The sequence below is a fragment of the Mchenga conophoros genome, linkage group LG11 (genome assembly GCF_057382185.1).
Source record: "Mchenga conophoros isolate Kocher_MC1m ecotype Shallow Benthic linkage group LG11, M_conophoros_male_GT1.1, whole genome shotgun sequence".
Classification (NCBI taxonomy): Eukaryota; Metazoa; Chordata; class Actinopteri; order Cichliformes; family Cichlidae; genus Mchenga; species Mchenga conophoros.
This window is the reverse complement of record NC_140536.1, coordinates 15,859,838-15,881,415: the sequence shown is the minus strand read 5'-3', so window position 1 is coordinate 15,881,415 and position 21,578 is coordinate 15,859,838. Positions and strand designations below refer to the sequence as shown.

At 38.3% G+C, this 21,578-nt stretch overlaps 1 protein-coding gene across 1 annotated transcript; it reads right to left on the bottom strand.

The window, feature by feature from the left end:
• Nucleotides 1–931: 931 nt before the first annotated feature.
• On the bottom strand, nt 932–20,868 carry LOC146563806 (lysophosphatidylcholine acyltransferase 1). Its single transcript, XM_085291117.1, has 14 exons — nt 20,416–20,868; nt 15,691–15,830; nt 14,381–14,595; nt 9,214–9,326; nt 9,026–9,086; nt 8,811–8,869; nt 7,422–7,456; nt 6,958–7,012; nt 6,759–6,841; nt 6,100–6,225; nt 5,609–5,762; nt 5,099–5,197; nt 4,599–4,740; nt 932–4,394 (listed from the first exon to the last, which is right to left on the bottom strand). Exons 1-14 carry the CDS (start codon nt 20,536–20,538, stop codon nt 4,168–4,170), a joined length of 1,632 nt encoding a protein of 543 aa, XP_085147243.1. The 5' UTR covers nt 20,539–20,868; the 3' UTR covers nt 932–4,167.
• Between the last annotated feature and the right edge of the window lie 710 nt (nt 20,869–21,578).

The window sequence follows — 21,578 nt, the reverse complement described above, 5'->3', positions numbered from 1 at the left end:
GCAAGCATGGTAGCATATTGTTGCTGGATGTTTTACAGAATGGCAGAGAGAATTGCCTAGTTTTGCTACACACTAGAGGTCACACTATAGAGGCCCCTAAGTAACAAGAGTGCATGGAAAATAAATTCATTGAATTACACACTTCTGGAACTAAAGGAAAAGTCAAGGGACGACCAGTATTGTTAGCATCCATCCCCTGTGAACTCTGAATGTCTGTGAGTAACCCATTATGTACATGGATAGTGTGTCACATGCACATAATTTATGTCAAAACATTTCACTGTGGCTCAAAGTGGTGGAACTGGGTGAACAGAACAGAGATTAACGTCTATAGAGAGGTGACCAAAGTATATCTGACAAAAAACAGAGCTGGAAGGAAATTAAATGGCTGAATATACTTGTGCAAATCATTTCATAAACATGACCTCAACGTATTGTGAGTCACATAATTTGCTAGATATTTAACTTAAATTGTACCATTATGGATTTCTCCTACCCCAGTCTCCGTCATGCAGCCTACTGCAGCTCAACATACTGGACTTAAAAGAAAAAAAAACAAACAAACAAAAAAAAAAAAACACTGCATTTTCTCTGTGTTTCCTCAAGAGGGAGGCATTTCTGCAATAACAGGTCAAGAAAATAGATGACTATGAACATGTGGCCTGACTACGTTTCTATCAACCTTATAATTCATGGTTATAGATGTAAGGCATATATGGAAGATTAAAACAATTTAAGAATTGATACTGCAATTACACTTTCCTCAATATCTTTAACATGCGTTATACAGTAAAGCTAAATTCATAATTACAAATAGAATTTTTTTCACTGCAAAGGCTTTCTTGTACTGATGTAGAAGTCATTGCACCCCAACCTCACATAATAAAACCTCTGTTACAGAATGACCCAATAACACTGTGACAGACAGGAGGAGTGTTGATGCTTCTTTAATTCCATCGGCGAGTCACATTAACAAGTTATATCATAGCAGTCCTGAACAAATTCAAAACTCTCAATCATCAAAATGCATTAACAAAATAAAAACAAAAACTTATTCAGAAAAAAGTTTGAAGTAAAGCTACAGGAGAAAAGTAGTTCAGTTTCATGGTCCATATACAGTGAGCCATCAGAAAGTTAATATCGCTCTTTCAGAGTACACAAGTCTTTCGTCTTAGGCTCACTGTTAGATAAACTGTTTAAGCAGGCAGTAATAGCATACAAGTTCTCTCATAGGTTTACATTTTCTCAGACTGATACAAAGTCAGGAAAAACACTGCCTCTACTGAGGTACCTGAAATGAAAATATGTGAGTGGAGGGAGACAAAAAAGTCATGAAAGGAAATTTAAATAGTATTTTCATATAGCCCCAATGCAGAATTGTTCTGAATATAAATACTGACTATATAAAAAGCAGATCTTTGACTTGAATACATATCATAGTACATCATCATCCTCTGACCGTCCAGTGGAGCTTTCCATTTAAAATAAAACTGCAGGAGGGGTTACTGTGGCTCAATAAATCGCATTCTGTCAGGTGCTGAAATATTGACTTCCTGCTTCAGCCGTAATTCAAAATAAGATTCCCCATTTATATACAAAAACAGTATGGTTTCAAACATACAGAGTGAACTGTTAACTATGCATTAGAAAAATCACATCACTAAGAAGTACATTTAATACTTATCCATTTCACGGTGCAAACAGGTTTAAGTCATTCAAATCTTTACACTGATGCCAAGTCCCAGAAGTTCACAAATTCAATTTCAGGCTACAAAATTTCCACAATCCTGAGATGTTGCAGAAAAGTAGGGCTAAAAAGGGAAAGGGGGGGGGGGGGGGGGGGGGGCAGCTTTCTTTGTGATCTATACTTTTCTCTGTGCTCCCTTTACTGTAACAAATACATGAGAAAAAAAGAATCACATTAAAATGACCTACAATACTGTTGTCTACAAATGCAACATGCTTTAGAGCAATGTGAAATATTTAAGAAGGAAAAGCTACTAAAGTGCAAGCACAAATCGATAAAACTTCAATGACAAAGTATGGAGACAATACCAAAAGATTGTCATGACATGTGTGCAGTCTGGAGTGTCTGTATGATGTGGCCCGTCATGTGGCGGTTCTTCACCTCAGGGCTCGACATATGTACACACTCACACTTTACTTAGTTCAACCTGCACACATCACACATTAGTAAAACAAGGAGGAAGGGGGGGGGGGGGGGGGGGGTGTGAAAAAGACAGAAAACAAAACTTTTGAAACCTTAATTCCTTAGGAAAATGTCCACTGGAGATCAGTGCCGAGTGGCTTCCAATTGTGACAAGATTGTCTATACATTCTTGATTTTCGCATAAAAATTCTACAGATTCAAGGCTATCATCACGAGTAGTAATAATATAGCAATAAACCTTTCATAGTGTAAGAGGAATACAGCACAAAAACAACTGCATTATTACACAAAGAAAAATAAAATGTGGCTCATTTATCAACAATAAAATCTGCAGAGAAGATCACAGATCTTTGTCATGGCAGTGAAAATAAAAATCAGTCATATACGTATATCAAAAATTCACAAAATGTCCTGCATTTGGAATATTCAAAATGCATATAAGAACTCTTCAAAAGCATACATCTTGAGAAGGCTTAAGAGATGTGAAATATTGCTTCACTGAAAGCCATAATGGGATACACATATACACTATGAATGATCACAGATGAGATGGAAATGTGATTTAAAATAATCTCCCAAAATCCCTCATTTTATTTGTTTCCAAAATAAAAAAAATAAATAAAATAAAAATAAAATAAAAATCTGACCAAAGAACTAAATGAGGAACTACTTAACCTTAATTTTTTATTAAATCCCTTCACTGTCATTAAAATTGAAATCACAACCTCACCCCCTTACTGAGTGACTAAATCAGACCCCCTGGAGGGAAAGGGGGGGGGGGGGGGAATCCAAAAGTAAAATTACAGGCGGACATTTCAAACAACAGACTGGTCCCTCAAATGGGGTGTATGAAGCACAATGTTACAGATGACTAAGGAGCAAACTCCATCCTGGAAGTCATTAGGGAAGATTAATTGACAATAATATGGTCCTACAAGGATAACAGTGTAATGCAGAAAATACACTTTTGCCTTTAAAATATCCAACTAAGCTACTTAACTGAATGTGCTTTCAGTGGTCACGTACAGTGATGTTTTTCCACTCTTTTCAACATTACACAACTAGCTCAAAAGGACAGTAACAAACCTAGAAGGTGACGTGAAATCATCAAATGCATTTTTGGTCCAAGTGTAATTTCTTTTAAAACATAAAAAAAAAAAAAAACTTATGCGGGTGAGAAATGACCAAACTGTGGAATGTACATGCATGTGATCCATTGAACGCCAAAAATTGTGACATCATACAAGTTTTTCAATTTTGTCTCTGAACCCTGAGCGAAATCAAATATTATATTTATGTACAAATACATCCACACACACCAGGCTCATAGCAAGTACGACCACAAACTTGCAGAAACCCTAGTTAACCTCAAATGTGGCTATTGAAGCTAAATGCTTCAAGTAGTCCAACAGTTGTCACTGGTACCCTCAGGCCTTCCTTTTTCAGCACTTAATCCTCAATCCTGCTTAAATTAACTTGAGCCCATCCTTTCTGCACTTTCTACTCAAAAGGCAGCTATCATAAAGAGAGGAAATGGATAAAAGTTACAAATCAATGATAACCAAATACAGATGACTGGGGGCTCATTTTGTTCAGTTTCCCCTCATTTATATATTTAAAAAATAATAAAAAAAAATATCAAACAAAAGGACAGTCCATACTCTGTTAGAGGGAAAAGAATTTGCCCTAGAAATTTTAATATGTGCCTGCGCTTCAAGTATTCAAGTATTGTAACCCTAACAGCCATTGTTTGGCATTCTGACAAATCTTACTATGGAAGAGGAAAAAAAAGTAACAAAATAAACCTTTTAGAGGCTGAAAATCTCATAAATTTCATGGATACAATGGTAATAAAAGGTTATGGTAAACTTGATTTTTGTATTTGTGATTAATGAAAGATAGTCCCTTCTTATTCAGCAATTTACAGCTCTCCTTACACAACACTCCTCTCACCAGGAGAGGGGTTTGCTTTCCCCATCCAATTTCTCTAAACTCTTTTAGTTGTGTTTCTTGAGTCCATCTATTGTGCCATCGTGGTCGCTGAATTCGGGACAGATACCATTAGCCGTTTTGCTGGTGGCGGCGGCTCCTTTCACTTTCAGTGTCGACAGGCTGGGTTGGGTTTGGTGATCATTGTAGGGAGCACTGTGGAGGTCTGTGTTTTCTGTGTACAGGTAGTCGTCAGCAAAGTCTTGGTGGTGCTCCACAAAGTTTCTGAACTTGTCTGCGAAAAGACCACATGGGGGTGCCAGACACAAAGGCAGCATTAGGAAAAACTGCCAAGAGACTGAGGGCATCTTAAAATAAAGTGTCCTGGTTGTCAAATCTAATCCAATGCATGAGGGGAAAAAAACTCACTTTGATAACTAATTATAGCTCAAAAGAATTCAGTGAAATATTTTTATGGCCGTTTTATTCGATCTCTTACCAAATGAGATCTTCCCTGTGTTGTCCACGTCAATGGCGGTAAACAGATGTGACACGCTGATGTGACTCACGCCTAAAGCTGTCTTAAGTATAACTGCTAACTCGCTTTCTGTGATGGCACCATCCTCCTCTGCCTCAAACATCTGGGGAAGAGGAAATATGATAAGATTAAAACATTCTCCTTGGCTTTGCTTTAGGGCCACTTGAACAGCATATAAGGTGACAGCCCTTGCTCAACTCAAATATCAAGCAAGTAAGAAGAGAAGATTATCATGCTCTTCTCACCTTACTTCATCAAGCTGATTTATAGATACCCAGAGTAACTGATCGGCTTCAGTGAAACCCTAAATGCACACTTCATCAAGCATTTTGAAAGGTTTTGAAATATGGGACAAATATAAATGTACTACCCAGAAGATGCGTTAATGGAGCAAATGTTATGCTGGTGCTTATGAAGCACAAAACTATTCTGCCAGTTGGTCAGATAAGCATAAATCTTACCTTAAAGGCCAATTTCATTGTTTCCAGAGTTTTGGCAGGCCTGCATACAACAGATAAGGCTATCACATATTCTCTAATATCCATTCTGTTATCTTCATGCTGAAAAGACAAGAGACCACAATAAAAATAAAATCAGACTGTGAGCAAGACTGCTATGTTTCACAGAAGCATCTGGCCGATAGCCATTTAGGTCAAAAACACATTGCAGCAACAAATCTTTTCTTGTTTAGGTTCCATTATGCAAATATGCACACTGAGTTTAGTTTAAAGAAAGCGCATACAATCCAGTTTTCTAGAAGCACTTTCTCATCAGACTACTTCAATCACACCCCAAACTAGAACGAATATTGCTTCAGTTGTGCATTTTTCTAAAACTGCTGTTCTGTATCTGCATAATAAAAACTAAACGTGAAAATAATAAAACAAAATGCACTCAAGTAGCAGCAGTAACCACTGTGAAAGACTGCAGAGCAATCATGGTTATCAGTAAAAGGTCGCTGCAGTTTTTACCTCGTCAAAAAGACCAAACATGTCTCGCAGCATATCTGAAACTGGCACATCAAGGAAGTGTGCAAAGCCTTCCAGTCCCAGCTTCTGCCCCTCAAGCTTCCTGGCTCTGTTCCCATACTCCTGCAAAACCTTCTCGGAGTTCTGTGGTTTCAATCTGGGACAGCGATGACATAATAACATAAGAATAACAGTGTAAGCAAAGAGAGAGGGGAAAAAATGAGAAGACTTGTGCTCCTGAGAATGAGCAAGCTATGACAACTCTATAGACTTTACAGTTATACTGTATAATATTTATGTGCTCCGTTCTACTCATTTGCATTTTCCCCCCCAACAAGCTACATGTTTTTCATTGTTTCGACTCTTTCATTCTCTGCTAGGCAAAACGCTAAATCCCTGCAGTGTTGGGAGAATATTTTGCCTTCCTCACCCTTGTGCCCCTTACTTAGTCATCTTTGATAGGTTTATTGCCTTGGAAAGTTTGAATGACTCACCCCAGTCTCCTGACAAGCTTGGCAAACTCCAGCAGACAGGTGTCGACTGGCAGCCTCAGCTGGCCTTCTGCCATGGCCAGCTGGCAGTCTTCAAATGAATAATCTGTGATGGGTACCCCCAGGGCTCTGTGCACCACACAGGAGAGATAATGATGGGACATCAGTTTGTGCAAATCAATATGAACTTTGCTTAAGGCCAATAACGCAGAGAAAGTATCTGATACATCTACTTTGAAGTTGGGAACAATGTTCCAAGTTTTCTCCATGAATCTGCAGAGCTGAAGTTTCCCCATGTGTAGCTCAAAGCAATAATGCACAAAATGTAGTAATCTAATAGGCAAGTATAGCCCTTACACAGCATAAGACAATGATAACTAGGTGGTTCACATTCATTTAGGATTGTATTTTATATATAATTATTATACTTCTAAAGAAAAATGCAAAGTTTCTAAACAGTGTATACTTTATTTAATAATTAGATGACAATGGAAATCTAAAAGATGTGGATTAATACAACTTTACAGCTAGAGACATTCACTGCATTCACCGTTTTTAAATGAAGAGGCAAAATTGGAATTGGAATAATAACCTCAGTCAACTTTGTGTTGTGTACATAAATTGTTGAAATGTATTTAATATGATCAATTATTTCAACATACTTAGCCATGATACGTCTCACATTGATGGCAAAGAGTGCAGGATTCTTCTTCTCCTCCTCTGAGGGTGTATAGATGGGAAGAAACTGTAGAAAGCCCCCCCAAAAATATCTTTTTTAAAATCATTAGCATCTCTCTCAGAGTCATATTTTTCATACGGGTAGATATGCAATTATCTATATTGACAGTAATGCACACTTACCTCTATCACAAACTCATTGTGTAACTGGCAGAGTGTCAGCCATAAAATTTGGAATCTGGATAATAACAGGACATCAACAACAACAACAAATTACAAACAAACAAACAAACAAAAAAAAAGAAAAAAAAAAAAGGAGAGCCCTGCACAGACAACACGTCAACTGAAAACCTCTTACATTTTTCTTGTTGTTTATTTAATTTTCTTAATGCACAAATTTTCAAACCCTTTAATATTTAAGTTCCAGCTGGGAAAGCTTAAGGTAACATGCGAGAATAAATTAATTAAAACACTGTCAAATTATCAAGTCATGTGAGATTGTGTGTAAATACTATGCAATTTCCATATTTGTCATTTTGAGTTTAGTTCTTTATTTATGTCTGATTTTGACTTAAAACAATGTTAGTTACAGTATGTAAAGAATGCACAAAGTGTTAAATTAAGAAAGTGTGAAATTCTGTACTTACGCTCCTGGGCCTTGCCATGTCCATGTGATTGAGTCCTGTTAAAAATAAATAAATAAACAAACAAACCACATGAAGAAGAGACAAATTATTAGTCTCTCAAACACACTTTTACTTTTTATTTCTTGGTTCAAGTGATAACTTTGCTCCAGCTTTCTTTCTCACAGGCAGCTTATTTTCAATCAGTTTAAAAATGATTACAGTGTAATTAGTTTATGGTAAGTTAAGTGTGCAATTAAATACTCAACTCTAGCACATTAAAATTCAGTTTGGACAAACATTTTTCAGACACCCCCAACAAGCATTTCATACAGGTTTCAATATGTTACAGTTTTGATGCGTTTACTCAGAGCGAAAACATGTATTAGCTTTAGACTTCACCTGGATACGTGCTTAGGTTTCCAAAGCTAAGAGATTCATTGTGCTAATGATTATTTATTCTTTTAAATTTTGGAAGGCTTCTATCCTTTTATGGACATTTCCAAAATAAGGTTGCTCCAAAAAAATGGAAATGCTATGTTTAATCCCTTAAATGTAAACACAGTAAGATAATGTGTGTCAATAAAATTCAAAATCCATTATGCTTCATGGCAGACTGAATTTTTTTTTTTATTACCATTATATTAAAAAGTCTACTGTTCTCACGCAATGACACCTATTAAATGCAAATGAGGCAGCCCAGGAATTAATATTCACACAGACTAGCTAGAAGTTATTAAAAATTGGTTTCTGTACTTCGTTCTAATGCTTTGCGGCTGAATACAGATGGGCAAAATGGGCATCACTAGCGTTTTTTCTCAGCTAGAGTGATTTCATATGGGTGAAAAACTAAGTTCTTCTGGAATCGCTTTTAACTCTTTAAAGCTGTGGAACCCACCCCCTTTCTTTCCTCTAGCTGTGGACACCGACTTCATTTTCATCAGACATAATTTTCATATGTAAAATTATGTCTCAGAAAGCTGTTATGCTTTTGAATGACTAAATTCTCCAGTCATAGTAAGATAATTTGCTGTGATATCAGCAGATAACAGCCTTGCTGTGCATCATTGCACAGTTATTATCATTGTGCATGAATTTCGGCATCATAAAAGTAAAGCCAATAGTGCCATCATGAGGAAAAAAAATGGCAAAACAAATTGGCATCAATCAACAAAACATTTTGGGTATTTGAAAATTCCATAACAAAAGCATCATGGTTAACCAGTCAATTGGTTTGAGGAACAAAAAGGGCGATGAGTGCTTTTCCAAATAAAATGAATTAATGCCACAGGACACGATTCTAGATTTGTTTTGTTTTTTTCTACATTTCACAGCTCCTATTTCTAATCTATCACCTAATGACAAAAAGGCTAAGGGGGAAAAAAAAAACAAACTTTTTGCCAATTTACTTACCAGTTTATTAGGGTAACGAATGACCACAGGCTGCACTGGTACAGCTGGGATGAAGGCCCCTACGAGGATTTAAAAACAACAACAAAAACAAGACAGGAGACTAGTTTTCATCTGTTATATTTGTAAAGGAAACATGCTGGTCTAAGAAAAAATTAGAATAGCAATTACACAGTTAAAAAAGAAAAAAGAAAACAAAAAAAAACATGGGTACTTACCTGGCTTAAAGGTGATTAGGCAGGATCTATTGGTGCACGTTCCCTCTGGAAAAATCATGATCTGTATGTATGAGAGGGAAACTAGTTAGTGGTTGATGTTTACTGCAATGTCTGGTAAAAACAGATCATGGCATTCATGCATTTAATTGGTGCAACATGGTGACTCTTGCATAACTTCACCAACTTACCTGAGGCCATTCTCCTCCAGAGCGGGCTCTGCGTTTGATCTCCTCCACAGTCTTCTTCCTGGAGTCCTGGTCTGACCGGGAAACGAACACCGGCCTGATGTACTTAATCAAAGCTTGAAGCAGAAGGAAGACAGTGGAGGAAATTCAGATAGAAATTACTTGAGAAGCCATTGCTGCAAACAACAAATACTTCTATTTCTGCAATAAATATCCCAATCGTAAATGTAGAACTGTCAAACATCAAAAGCACAAACGCTTCACTACACAGAATAATTTAATTGGGCAGAGATCTAATCTTTTGCAGGCACAAAACTCAATCAAAAGTCTAAAGTTTTTAACACAAAGGAAAAACCGTATCCAATAATGACTGGGATTAGATACATTTCAAGCAAAAACGCATAATTTTATGAAAATCTGTAAGATCCACAAAAAGTTTGCAGGATTAAATCATTGTTAAATATATCTTACATTGTACTTGCATTTCCTTTTGCTGTAAAAAAAAAAAAAAATTAATGGTGTACTTTATTCAGTGAGTATAACTCATAAATATACAGAAGGAGATACACAAATACAAGGAACACAGCTATTAAGGAACAAAAACTGTCACACATTTGATGTCAACTTCCTCTTTTGATGACAGATTAGGAAACCAATTCTGTACAATAACCCCCACCCACTCAGTGACATGCTGGCCAGTCACGGGAGCACAGTCGGTGACAGACTGAGATTACCCAAATCCACCACTGAATGACACAAGAAATCATTGCTGCCTGTGGTCATCTTTATGTACAGTTCCTCCATCTAAAGCACACATACACAATGCAGTAGTTGCACACCTTTAAGATCTGCACATACTGTACAGAGACAATAACAAAATAAGTATGATAAGAGAGGGACCTCAATTAAAACTTTATCCATATTCAATTTTGTTTGATATATTGGGATATCTATATATTAGAGCTATTTGTATTTATAAGAACCATTTTGTAGTATATTGTTTTTTAACTAGTTAATTTTCTTACTGCCTTGAGCAACTGTTTCCCCTGGGATTAATAAAGTATTCTGATTCTGATTCATCTAATGTTTAAATATAAGCCATGTTTCCATTGTAGGAACTCTGAGCAGGCAGAAGGTGGCACTAAGGCTACGTTCACACTGCAGGTCTTAATGCTCAATTCCGATTTTTTGATCAAATCCGATTTTTTTGTCTGCTCGTTCACACTACAAATAAAATGCGACAGCAAACGCGCTCTAGTGTGAACGCTCAAAGCGGCCCGCATGCGCAAAAGAAGACTTCACACACAACGCGCTCTGTTTAGACCCAGAGCAAACAGTATTGTTTGATAGATGGCCCTTAATATAAAGACTTCGGACTTTATGTTTCCCAATTTTTGCTTTAAGTTATTTTGTTGTTTACATAATAATGTAAATAACCTAATAATGATCCTTATTGCTGTTTTAGAGAGGAGCGGTGCTTCAAAGGATAGCTGCAGATTTCTGTCAGAATCTGCAGATTACACAGTACAAATAAAATGTTCACGTTTCTCCAACGTTGTCTTCCCAACAGTTTCACTGATATCTACACGGGATGGCCAGAGAAGCGTTCGCGATGTCTTCTCTGGCGCTTCTCTGGCACTGATAATTGGCGTCTGTCTTGTGTCAGTGACGTAAAAGACGGATTTAATGCGACCTGACCGTTCAAACAGCAGTCGCTTTCTAAAACATCGGATATGTATCGGATTCAGTACCACATACGAAAGTGACCCAGATCGGATTTGAAAATATCGGATTTGCGCCGTTCACACTGTCATAGCATGATCGGATATGAGTCGCATAGGGTCAAAAAAATCGGATTTGATGCGCTTTCGCCTGCAGTGTGAACGTAGCCTAAAACACACAGGACATAACATACAGCCCTCTAATCATCATTGTTTTCATGACCATGAGACCATCGTCAGATGATGGGATAACTGATTTGAAACACCTCCGGCTGCGATTTCAATTCAGAGCACAACAAAACAACAGTAATGGTCAGTGCAACTATCGATCTGTGAAAAACAACCAGGGACAACAGGGGTAATGGTGGCTGTATGACTATTTGTTATGTCCGTCTATATGATATGATTCTTTTTATTTTGTTGACAGTGATACAGTTTTTGTGCTGGCAGTAGTTACACGCTGGAGCTTTTGTCAGTCCACTGCTGCTGGCTTGGTTGATGATAATCACCTGCATTTGAAACAAACTTTAACCTTTACATACTGACACAATCTACAACAACAGTGCTGAACCAGTTAACTGTGTGCATATTATCAGGTACAGAGCAACTGCCCAATGTAATGCTAGACCATTTATTTATTTATTTGTTTGTTTTTCTAAGCCCTATCACTAAAATGTAAGGTGTAATGAGAACATTAACACTTGTTGCCACCCACTCCACCTTGCCTGCACTCTCTTCTTCACATCTATAGAGCACTGTCTATTGCTTTGGCTGGTTAACCCCTGGAGTGTAAATTTATCTACCCTCATAGCTTCACTGTTACACCCATCTCCCTCTCATTCACTGAATTTCATTCCTCTTCTCTCCAGGCTCTTTACCACCTGCTCTCCTCAACTCACTATAGATCACAATGTCACCTGTGAACACCATAGTCCATGGAGACTCCTATCTGATGACATCTGTCAACCTGTCCATCATAACTGCAAACAAAAAGGGGCTCAGAGCCGATCCCCGATGTAATCCCACCCCCCCACTTTGAACCCGTCTGCCACGTCTACTACACACTTCACCACTGTTTTGCTGTCCTCATACACTTTCTGCACCATCCTCATATACTACTACAGTTCCTCTCTTGGCACCTTATATGCTTTCTCCAGTTCCACAAAGACACAATGCAGCTCCTTCTGACCTTCTCTACTGCATCTACAGCGCTCTTTGTGCCGTAACAACAAAACTGCTCATTTCACAGCCAAAAAAGTACTCTTGAGTAATGCAGTGAAATTATTGTTGGTGCATAATAACTGAAAGAACAAATTCAAATATTTTGATTTTGATTTGATTTTTACTGATTAGCATTCAAATATCTCAGTGAAAACAGAACAAAGATCTACCACAAAGCAAGAAAGCATGAGACAAGGCTAATCAAAAGGTATTGGCTGAAGCATTTGCTTATTACGCCAACCCTTTTCACAAAATATCTTTTTGCATGCAGCTCGAAGCAAATAATAAAACAAAGCAAAAACCAAACAAACAAACAAGAAAAAAAACCAAAAAAAACTTTCCACCTTAGATAAGTAACTACATCAAAGCAAAAGAATCAAGAGGTTTTGTTTTTTTTGGGGTTTTTTTTTTTTTTTTTGCTCTTTTCATTCTTGATTTATATATTTTTCTAATACTCTATTTTTAAACAAGGAAAATGAACTACACCTTTTTAAATCACTGTCATAACTATTCCACAGGTTAACTCCTCTAACAGAAACACATCTCTGCTTTATATTTGTCCTCATCTTGTTTTTTTTTTAAAGAAATCTGTTCCCCTTAAGTCATACTGACTCTCTCTGACTTTGAACAGTCCAATATATGTGCAATCTGTGCACTAGTAGACGTGCAAAGGGACATGTGCAATGACAAACAGGAAACTGAGTAGGCAAAGACTAGGGTTAAAGACTTTGTAGAGCAGAAGCATCTTTCGTTTTACCGAGACCAAAAAAAAAAAAAAAAGCCTCTCTTTGCTCATACAGAAAGTCAACAGAAAGAGAGAAGTTTGAGAGTAGTAAGGGAACAAAATGAAGAAAAAAGAAGGTGAGACCATGACAAGAAGAAGAAGAAATGATTTCAACTGTGAGCTGTCTGCTGACAGGAAGGGATTACATCTCTCGCAAGAACCCTACAAGTCGCTCTGCACACGTCATTCTGGCTGATCAGGTCTTAATGCTTATTCTGGATTCCACGTGGCCATGCCCTTGTGCTTGGTTCCTACTGCAAGTCCAAAAGGACTTGTCACCCTAAAGAACATTAGAGGCCCTTTAACATTTTAGGGAAAGCCAATATTGAGATAGTAGAAACAATAGAACAGCAGCATAAAATTCAATATATTTTTACAATTTCAAATGCATTCATTTGCATTTTTTACACTTTAGCCCAGCTAATCCAAATCATAATAGCTGACTGCATATTGTTTAAACAGACAATTTGCCAATAAACAAATATGCTGAAATATGGTCGTAATCCTGCAACACAAGTAAAGCTGCTTTAACTTGGCCGAGCTTCACTCAGCCTGGAACTAACAATGTGGCTAATTACTGACTCAGCAGGCAGAGCAGGAGGAGAAAGGAAGGCAAAAATAACACATAAACACCTTCACAGCATGTTCTGCTTACGGGGACATAAGAACCGGTGACTGAACTGGCAATTGAGAAGACTGTTGAACTTGCAGCCTAGTTGATAGGATTTGACTTATATTATTGTACTGAGTGCGTCTAAGCAAGTCCTGCCGGTCCTCTGGATGTTACTCTGAGTTGTGCAAAGACAAGGCCACACAGCTAGCTAAATAAGCATTTGGCTTTGTGGGATCTATGTCTGGCTATGAATAAAATTTAAAAAAAATCATTAGTCTGAGTGTCTTTTATCCAGACACTTATATTTTGTATTTTGACTTGGCTCCTTTTGACATGTTTGTGGGTTAAAGAATGTTGTGAGTACAGTGTAACACTGAGCATTCAAGTTTGACTTTTTTTTCTTTTTAACAAAATTACCTTGTTTAGTCACAGTTGAAAACTCAAACGTGTTGTTCTGGAGTATAATATCTGCTTTCATTACAGCATAGCATCTGTATTTTCTTTGTCTTTTTTTTTTTTGAGGTATAGCACTGCTATACCAAGCTACACAAGGCTGAACAAAAACCAAGCTACACTTGCTTTTAACTTATCAAAATTAAATGCAAATCAGAGTGGGCAATCCCCTGTTGACTGTAACGGCAGCAAAGTCATGGAAACTGTCTTACTGATGCTGTACTGATAATCTTCCCCTTTGTACAAGCCACATACCACAAATATCATCTTTCCCTCACGTGCTGCTGAAATGCATCTAGTAACTCACTGTCATGAGCAATGAGATTTTGTTTTTGTGTGTGCCTGTGTGTTCGTGTGTGTGGTGGTGGGGTTACTTACTTCCCCAGAGAGGTATATCCTTGCTCTCAGCCTTCATGACAATTGAGGACATTGTCATGGTGACTGGGATGGCATCAAAGTAAGAAGAGTGGGGTGCCAGGGTAAGGATAGGTGCTTCTGTAGGCAATGCCCTTCGCCCTTTCACAGTCATCCAATGGAACCCTCCCGCAAACCACATGACTCGCATGATTATTCTCAGAATGATGTCCACCAGTCTGGAAAACAAGATCATCCATGTGTGAGAAGCACTTTTCACTTCTTGCAAATAAAAGAAAACACTTTAAATGATATAGCATAATTTATTAAAACAGCAGTACCAATATTCACAATAGAGTCATAAGGGACACAGGATTAGTGTTGTAAGTTGCTATGGAAAATAAACTGCGTCAATAATTGGTGACCAGAAGCGAACTGACACCATAACCACCTGTAATGCACAGTGTGGGGTCTAGTTCTTCAAATGTATTACTTCTCACGCTGTTTCTTCACTAACATTACCGGTGAGATCTCACAACTTAAGACAGAATTATATCCGTCATCTTTCCAGTCAAGGCCAATCAAGAAACTAGCTATAATTTAAGTTTCACTAAAAAACACCTTTTACCAGAAGTATCACAAAATTTCTATTTGACACACAGCACTTTAAGTACATCAGAGCTTTAAATTCAACAAAAAGTGCTTGGTTGGTATCATCATAAAGTGAGTAAGACAGCAAAGACTAGCTGGAGAACTGTGTGCTTTAACCCTACAGGGCCTGCTGTCAACAGCCAAACTAAACTTGATATTAACGATGCTCATGATTATGCAATTGTTTCTTGTCTTAAAAATCAATAAATTCCTCAATTTATACTGGCTACTGTCAGGAGGAAGTAGGCACCACCTCCACAACTAAATTATAGAAAGACTGTGCTGGATTGGCAAAAACATGTTTGAACATGGATGCTATCGTACAAACTCAACAAACATAGGAAGTCACATACTTTGACAAATTTCATTGTGCAGTTCCTTCGAAAACATAAAATGAGTAATGCAAGGGAAGCACATCACAAATCTACCATAACAATGCACATTAGTTTAACAGTACTAGACTCTGCATTCTAAACTCCCTCATTCAAGAGGGGTCGCCATAGCTCCATGTTTGAATGCCCACAACTCCAAAGGGAAACCAGGGATCTTTCATTTCTTAGGCCGATGTGCAAATCATTACACTATGGAGCCACTCGAGCTTAATTACTGAACTTTGAGCCAGTTCTACCAGTTGTTTTTTTTTTTTTTAATTATCGAAAGCTATACATTAAAAAAACACCCACCTTCTCCAGAGGCACTGGGGTTCAACGGTGGTCTCGGAGCGCCCCACTGAGGCAATGAAGGCAAAAGGCCAGGCCAGCAACATCATGAATGCAGCTATGAGTAGACGGATGGGGAATAGCGTGACTGTCATTAACGCAATCTGTGAAATAGAGAAAAAGCAAAAAGATCAGTTATTTTCTATACTGCTACAGTTCTTATTTGTAAAAGGATGACTTCAGCCTACAGAATGAATCCATGACTGAAGTGATCTCTTACAGGATGGGTATGTCAGCAACTTCATAGCTGTTCAGGTTGCCAAACTGGAGCTTTAATGGTCGAACAACAATGGTCTCAGGCTGCAGTTCAAACAAGTAAAATGACTGTGTGTTTGTAAAATAAGCAACACACACAAACAAGTGCCTAATATGTGTGTCCTACACAGTATAAATGGCAGCGAGTTTGCAGCATGGCCTCTAAACATAGCTCCTATAATTTAAGACTACGCAATACAAATTTGTCTTATGGGTTTACTTCCTATACTCACAAGCAATATCCTTTAAAGCTGACATGTTATATACCAAGTTGTGCATTCTTAGAGGCTCTGATAATCCTTGCACCTCACTCTAAAGATTCAGTTATGACTGTTTATTTAAAAGCTATTCATGACCCTGATAGCACACCTTATCTTTTGTCAATATTTGTCCTGATAGCAAGCACTGCTGTTAAACATCAAGTCTAAGTGGCCTACCTTATCAGGAGAGAGTTCTTATCTAACAGCAAATTCAGTTTAAACTGCATTTTAAAATGCCAAACACATTCTCAAAAAAGGGGGCTGGGGGTTCCTGTTGTTAAGAATGTCTTAACCCAGCGGTCCCCAACCTGTTTTGCGCCACGGACTGGTTTATGCCCGACAATATTTTCACGTACCGGCCTTTAAGGTGTCGCGGATAAATACAACAAAATAAAACTAGTACCGGTACCGAAAAAAAGAAGATTTATTCATAACAAACGTGAAAAGACCCAGGAAAACAGAGTTAACGATAAAAACAATAACAAAAGAACGCTGAAAACCGATAAAAACCCTGAAAACTATACATTTCACACCTGAGCCTCAACTCTCGCGGCCCGGTACCAAACGACTCACCGGTACCGGTCCGAGGCCCAGGGTTGGGGACCGCTGTCTTAACCTGTGCAATGTTGAAAGATCAATTCAAAGCACAGGAATACATGAATGTCAACAGGCAATGCTAGTAAAGGGACTCTTTGGAATTTAAGAGGTATAGCAATATGCTAAAAAAAACTTTATTTTAGGGCTTATAATGTAATCAAATATAAAAATGTTATCTAACAGACTGTATAAATCTTTTTTCTGTCCTAATTAAAGTCCCAAGAGGCTGAAAACAATGTGCACTGTTAAACCACATAATCATACATATGTAACAGAAGGCTAAGTTAGAAAGTGAGCTCTGTGTTAAACATCAGCTATACACGCAGTTCCACACTAACCTCAAAGATGATTTTTTTGTGCATTTGGGGGTTTTTTTTCCTTCCATTTTTAAATATCAGCAAAAATACAAAAACAATAGAGTGATTTTAGCCTGTGTTTAAGGAGATGCCAACAAATTAATAGTAAAACACTTCTCTGAATTAGCAGCATTGACAAATAAAAATCCAAGCGAATTGCATATGCCCAGAGGGTTTTTGTTTAACCACTCCCTCTCGTTTTAGCGCTGATGAGTTAGAAAAGAAAGAAAACCCTTAATGTTCACTTGATTTGGAAATATTAACGTGCAAAAGTATAAGAAAAAGACAGTGCTTCTGGGAGTGGACTTTCAAACGAAAAAAAAAAAAAAAAAAAAAAAAATGAAGCTCAGATTTAGTTTAGAGAACAGTGATGGTTCTTCGCAATGCTAATGCCAACAGTAATACAGTACGCAGTGGTCTGCCAATCAATCTATGCTCTATCAGACCTGCAGTCTGCAATCTTTTCTGTGTCATTTCATGTTCAACATTTATAAACTACAACTTTTACATGAGCAGGATCATACCCCTCATACTATTATTCAGTGTGGATGTAGATGCTGGATACTATAGAGCAAATGCTGAAGGCCATTTAGTTATGAAGGGGCAGGAGGTATTGTTTTCCAAAGCACTATACACAACTGATGTGCCCACTCTTGATGTCAGACCACATAAAACTTCTAATTATACTAAAAAGTTACCACAATATCATCGCTCATCGAGTAGTGAATCACAGCGATTATCATATACAGGACAGCATTTTGCTAGCGAACCCTGTGTTCTGGCATTCATGTAGGAAATATTATTTAATGGTACGGTTTTGTGCAATTATGAGAAGTTGTAAATGTTTCCACTTTCACTACACAAAGACAGATTTGGGCCTTTAGGTTAGGCTTGTCAAAATCAGACTCCTAAGATTAGCAGAATGCATTGTGACACCTCACCAGCTTTTGAAGCTTCTCAGGAACAGTTCTTTGAAATAGAATATTGGCTGACCACAATCTAATCAAGAACATCACAAAATATTGCCATAAAGTCACCCTACTGATCAGCTCTCAGTCAATTAACTTGACTAAAGTTTACAGACATTGCATGAGCAACTTTATGTGGATTGAATGGGTAAGTATTGAATTACAAAGCCTCTAAAGTTGATCCAAGATTTAGCCACATTAGTCATTTGCCCCATTAGTAAGAATTATCTACCTTATTACGATTGCCTCTTTTTATAGAAATCCACTTTGAGCATCAGCAAAGCAGTGAAAAGAATTTATTCCTTTTAAAAATATGCAAAAGCAGAATAATTCTCAATTCATTAACAGCCTATCAGTTCCCAAGCCGTTAGCCTGCAAAACTATATAAAGTTAAAGCTTTATGGTTTGACAGCAACTCCTCTGATCCTGCTATTATTGTCCATTACTTAATTAAATTATCACCACACAACTGAGGCAGTCTTTCGCATTTGTGAAACACCAATGCAACACAAACTTCTTCAGTTTGTGCGTTTCACTAGAAAGACTGTGACAATGTCCGGTTTTACAATAAACAGAACATACTGCAGTTCTCTTTCTCTCTGAAGTGAAAACAGACTCTGTGGGTTGATCATTTGGATGTGAAAGCAAGACCTGAGCACGATGCTCTCTGTAGCCTCTTTGAGTGTCACTTATCAGTTGTCCAGTTGTTAGACTCAAAGTCTCATGAACAAGTTTTTATTTCTTCCCCTTTTGTTTATATATTAAACTTGCTGGAGAAACCACACTTTTGTTTTAGTCTTGAGGAACGGCTAATAAATGTAAGCCTATTCTCTTGGCTTTGATCCACCTATCTACCACACATTCTCAATTCTCCCTCCAGTCTCTATGGGGAAAAAAGCAACAAATAAAGAGATGTGCTTGACCTTCACCTAGTCACTATGTGTATCTGTAACACCATACTCTATTACAGAATGGCAGAGCTGCCTCATTCATAAACTCTGGCCTTCCCATTCTACTGTGCTGTGTTACTGAAAATACCTAACACATAGCTGTGCTGCAATTCCACATCGTTTACTAACACAGCACATATTACATTATCTATGTTAAGAATAAGCAGTCAATTGCAAGTAATTGTTTAGAATGAACGCACAGGTGCACACACATCTCTGTGTCAGCTATTTCGAGAGATCATATGAGGTTAACTACACATGGGCCATGTGTGCCTTTAATTCGCATGCAGTCCCAGTTTTCAAGAACATGACAGTCTAATACTCAAGCTTACAGATGATGACTGCAGGTTCTCATTATCTGTGCCTAATGCAACACGTAGCAAAAGTGGACAAGACAATACTGAAGGAGGTAAATCTGTGCAGGGTTCAAATTTCCGCTGAACGATGTCTGTACTTCTCACTTAAACAGTGTCATGACTTTAAAGTGAAACTGATCAGTGTAAGCCTAGTGGCTGCAAACCTGACTTGCTCTCCAATTAACTCCTTTTGCAGAGAAGCCCGAAAGCCCCAAAATCTGATTACGTGCAGCAGCAGTGACGAATAGCTGCTATAAAGTTTTGCTCCATCTTCAACGAGAAAGGCAAATTGTTTGAACATTAAGAGCTGTGGGGAAATCCATTTTATTTGTAGACAGGAGGAGGGTTGGAAAAAACGTGTCTGCCGGTTTACAACCCCCCTTCTCCAAATCCTCACGTGTTAATTGAACCGCGATAACCAACGAAGCCAGAGCAAAAAAGAAGAGAAGCATGTTTAAATAAACGACGTACACAAATGTTGTCATCCAATATAGTGAAACCCACCAAAAAACCTTTCTAATAGCCGGAGTAACAATTAAACAGCAACAAGCTAGGCCCCTCTTGGACAGGCAGCCATGCTCAAATAACTGACTTTCGTTCTCCTATTATAGAGACAGGGTGATTTACAAGCTTTACATCAGGTAGTCGTGTGTAAAATGGGACATTCTTTCTACAGTTAAGGCGATTGTTTTAAAGACCCCCCGCGCTTTCAATGGGGATTCAAGTAAGGCAGTAGAACCGACAAGATAGCGGAGAAAAAGCAACATGTATGTAGCTAATGTTAGCTGACTAGCTAATACTAGCTCAACTGAATGCATGCAATCAAGGGAATCAGTTAAATAACTGCCAGTATGACTCTGTGTCGCACTAAAGTGATAGTGTTCCACGGGCAGCTAAAACTGCATGAATAGGTTAAAAAATGCGTGCAAACACATACACAAAATTACCTTTGCTTTTTCCAGTGGGGTGAATTTCAAGACGTGCACAAAAGGGTTTCTGACCGGTGGAGCTTGATCCATTTTCTTTCCATCTCCTTCCATCACACATTGTCTGTTACTCGGCAACCTCATTTTTTATAGAGGTAATATTAGTCGTGGCTGCAGCTGTATTTCTTAATACTTCAGTCAGAAAACTGATTCTGCTTGAAAGGAAGGCTCTTCACGCAAAACGTAGCGTCCCTTATCTGTCTTGGACAGTGGCTAATTGAGCTGGCAGTGCAGGGCTATTAACGCTATCTCCCTTTCTTGGACAGCATGGAGGGATGATGACTGGCTCGAGGATTAGCTGGGGATGTCTGAAGTCGCCGATATCGCAGGAGTCCTTCCTCCACACCGTGCTCCCCAATCAAACCAGTCCGCTAGCTTTGGATGCTAACGGAGCCGCTGTTCCACTCGTCATGCATCACGCATGCGCAAGACAATCTTTCTTACCCATGTCGATCCCCTGTGCCCAGCATGGTGTGATGCTGCGTTCACATTTAACAAAAATGTCGTAATTTTAATAATTTGATCAATTTGCTCTACGTTTTGTTTGTATATTTGTATTTGGGAGGATATTTATTAATTTAGTTTCACTTTTTAAAAAATGAATATTTATAACACAAGCACACATAAATACGGTGTGCTTGTGGGTTAAAATTTATAGAATAGAATAGAATAGAATACCTTTATTGTCACTATACAGTTGTACTATGAGATACAGAGCATCTCCTACTCAGTGCAAACATGCTGGGGGGGGCACAGTTCTGCAGCGGCTGTGGGGGGCGGCTGTGTTATCGGTGCATGTGTGAGTTCAGGGTGGTTATGGCTTTGGGGAAGAAACTGTTTTTGAGTCTGTGGGTTTTTGTGTTGATGCACCTGTAGCAGGCTGAACATGTTGAAACCCCAGGGTGGGAGCTGTCCTTGATAATGTTTGCTGCTCTGCTGAGGCAGCGGGAGGAATAAATGTCCATCAGGGAGGGGAGAGGGCAGCCGATGATCTTTTGTGCTGTCTTGACCACACTCTGAAGCCTCACTCTATCCGCCATGGTGCAGCTGCCGTACCATACCGTGATGCAGTAGGTTAGCAGGCTCTCAATGGATGAGCGGTAGAAGGTCAGCAGCAGGTTGGA

Excerpts from the sequence above, each read along its gene's own strand:
- LOC146563806 (XM_085291117.1), bottom strand. The coding sequence starts at position 20,538 with ATGAGGTTGCCGAGTAACAGACAATGTGTGATGGAAGGAGATGGAAAG. Across the intron at positions 8,870-9,025 it reads CCTAATCACCTTTAAGCCAG|GGGCCTTCATCCCAGCTGTA; the intron begins GTAAGTACCCAT and ends AAATCCTCGTAG. Across the intron at positions 6,842-6,957 it reads ACAATGAGTTTGTGATAGAG|TTTCTTCCCATCTATACACC; the intron begins GTAAGTGTGCAT and ends GGCTTTCTACAG.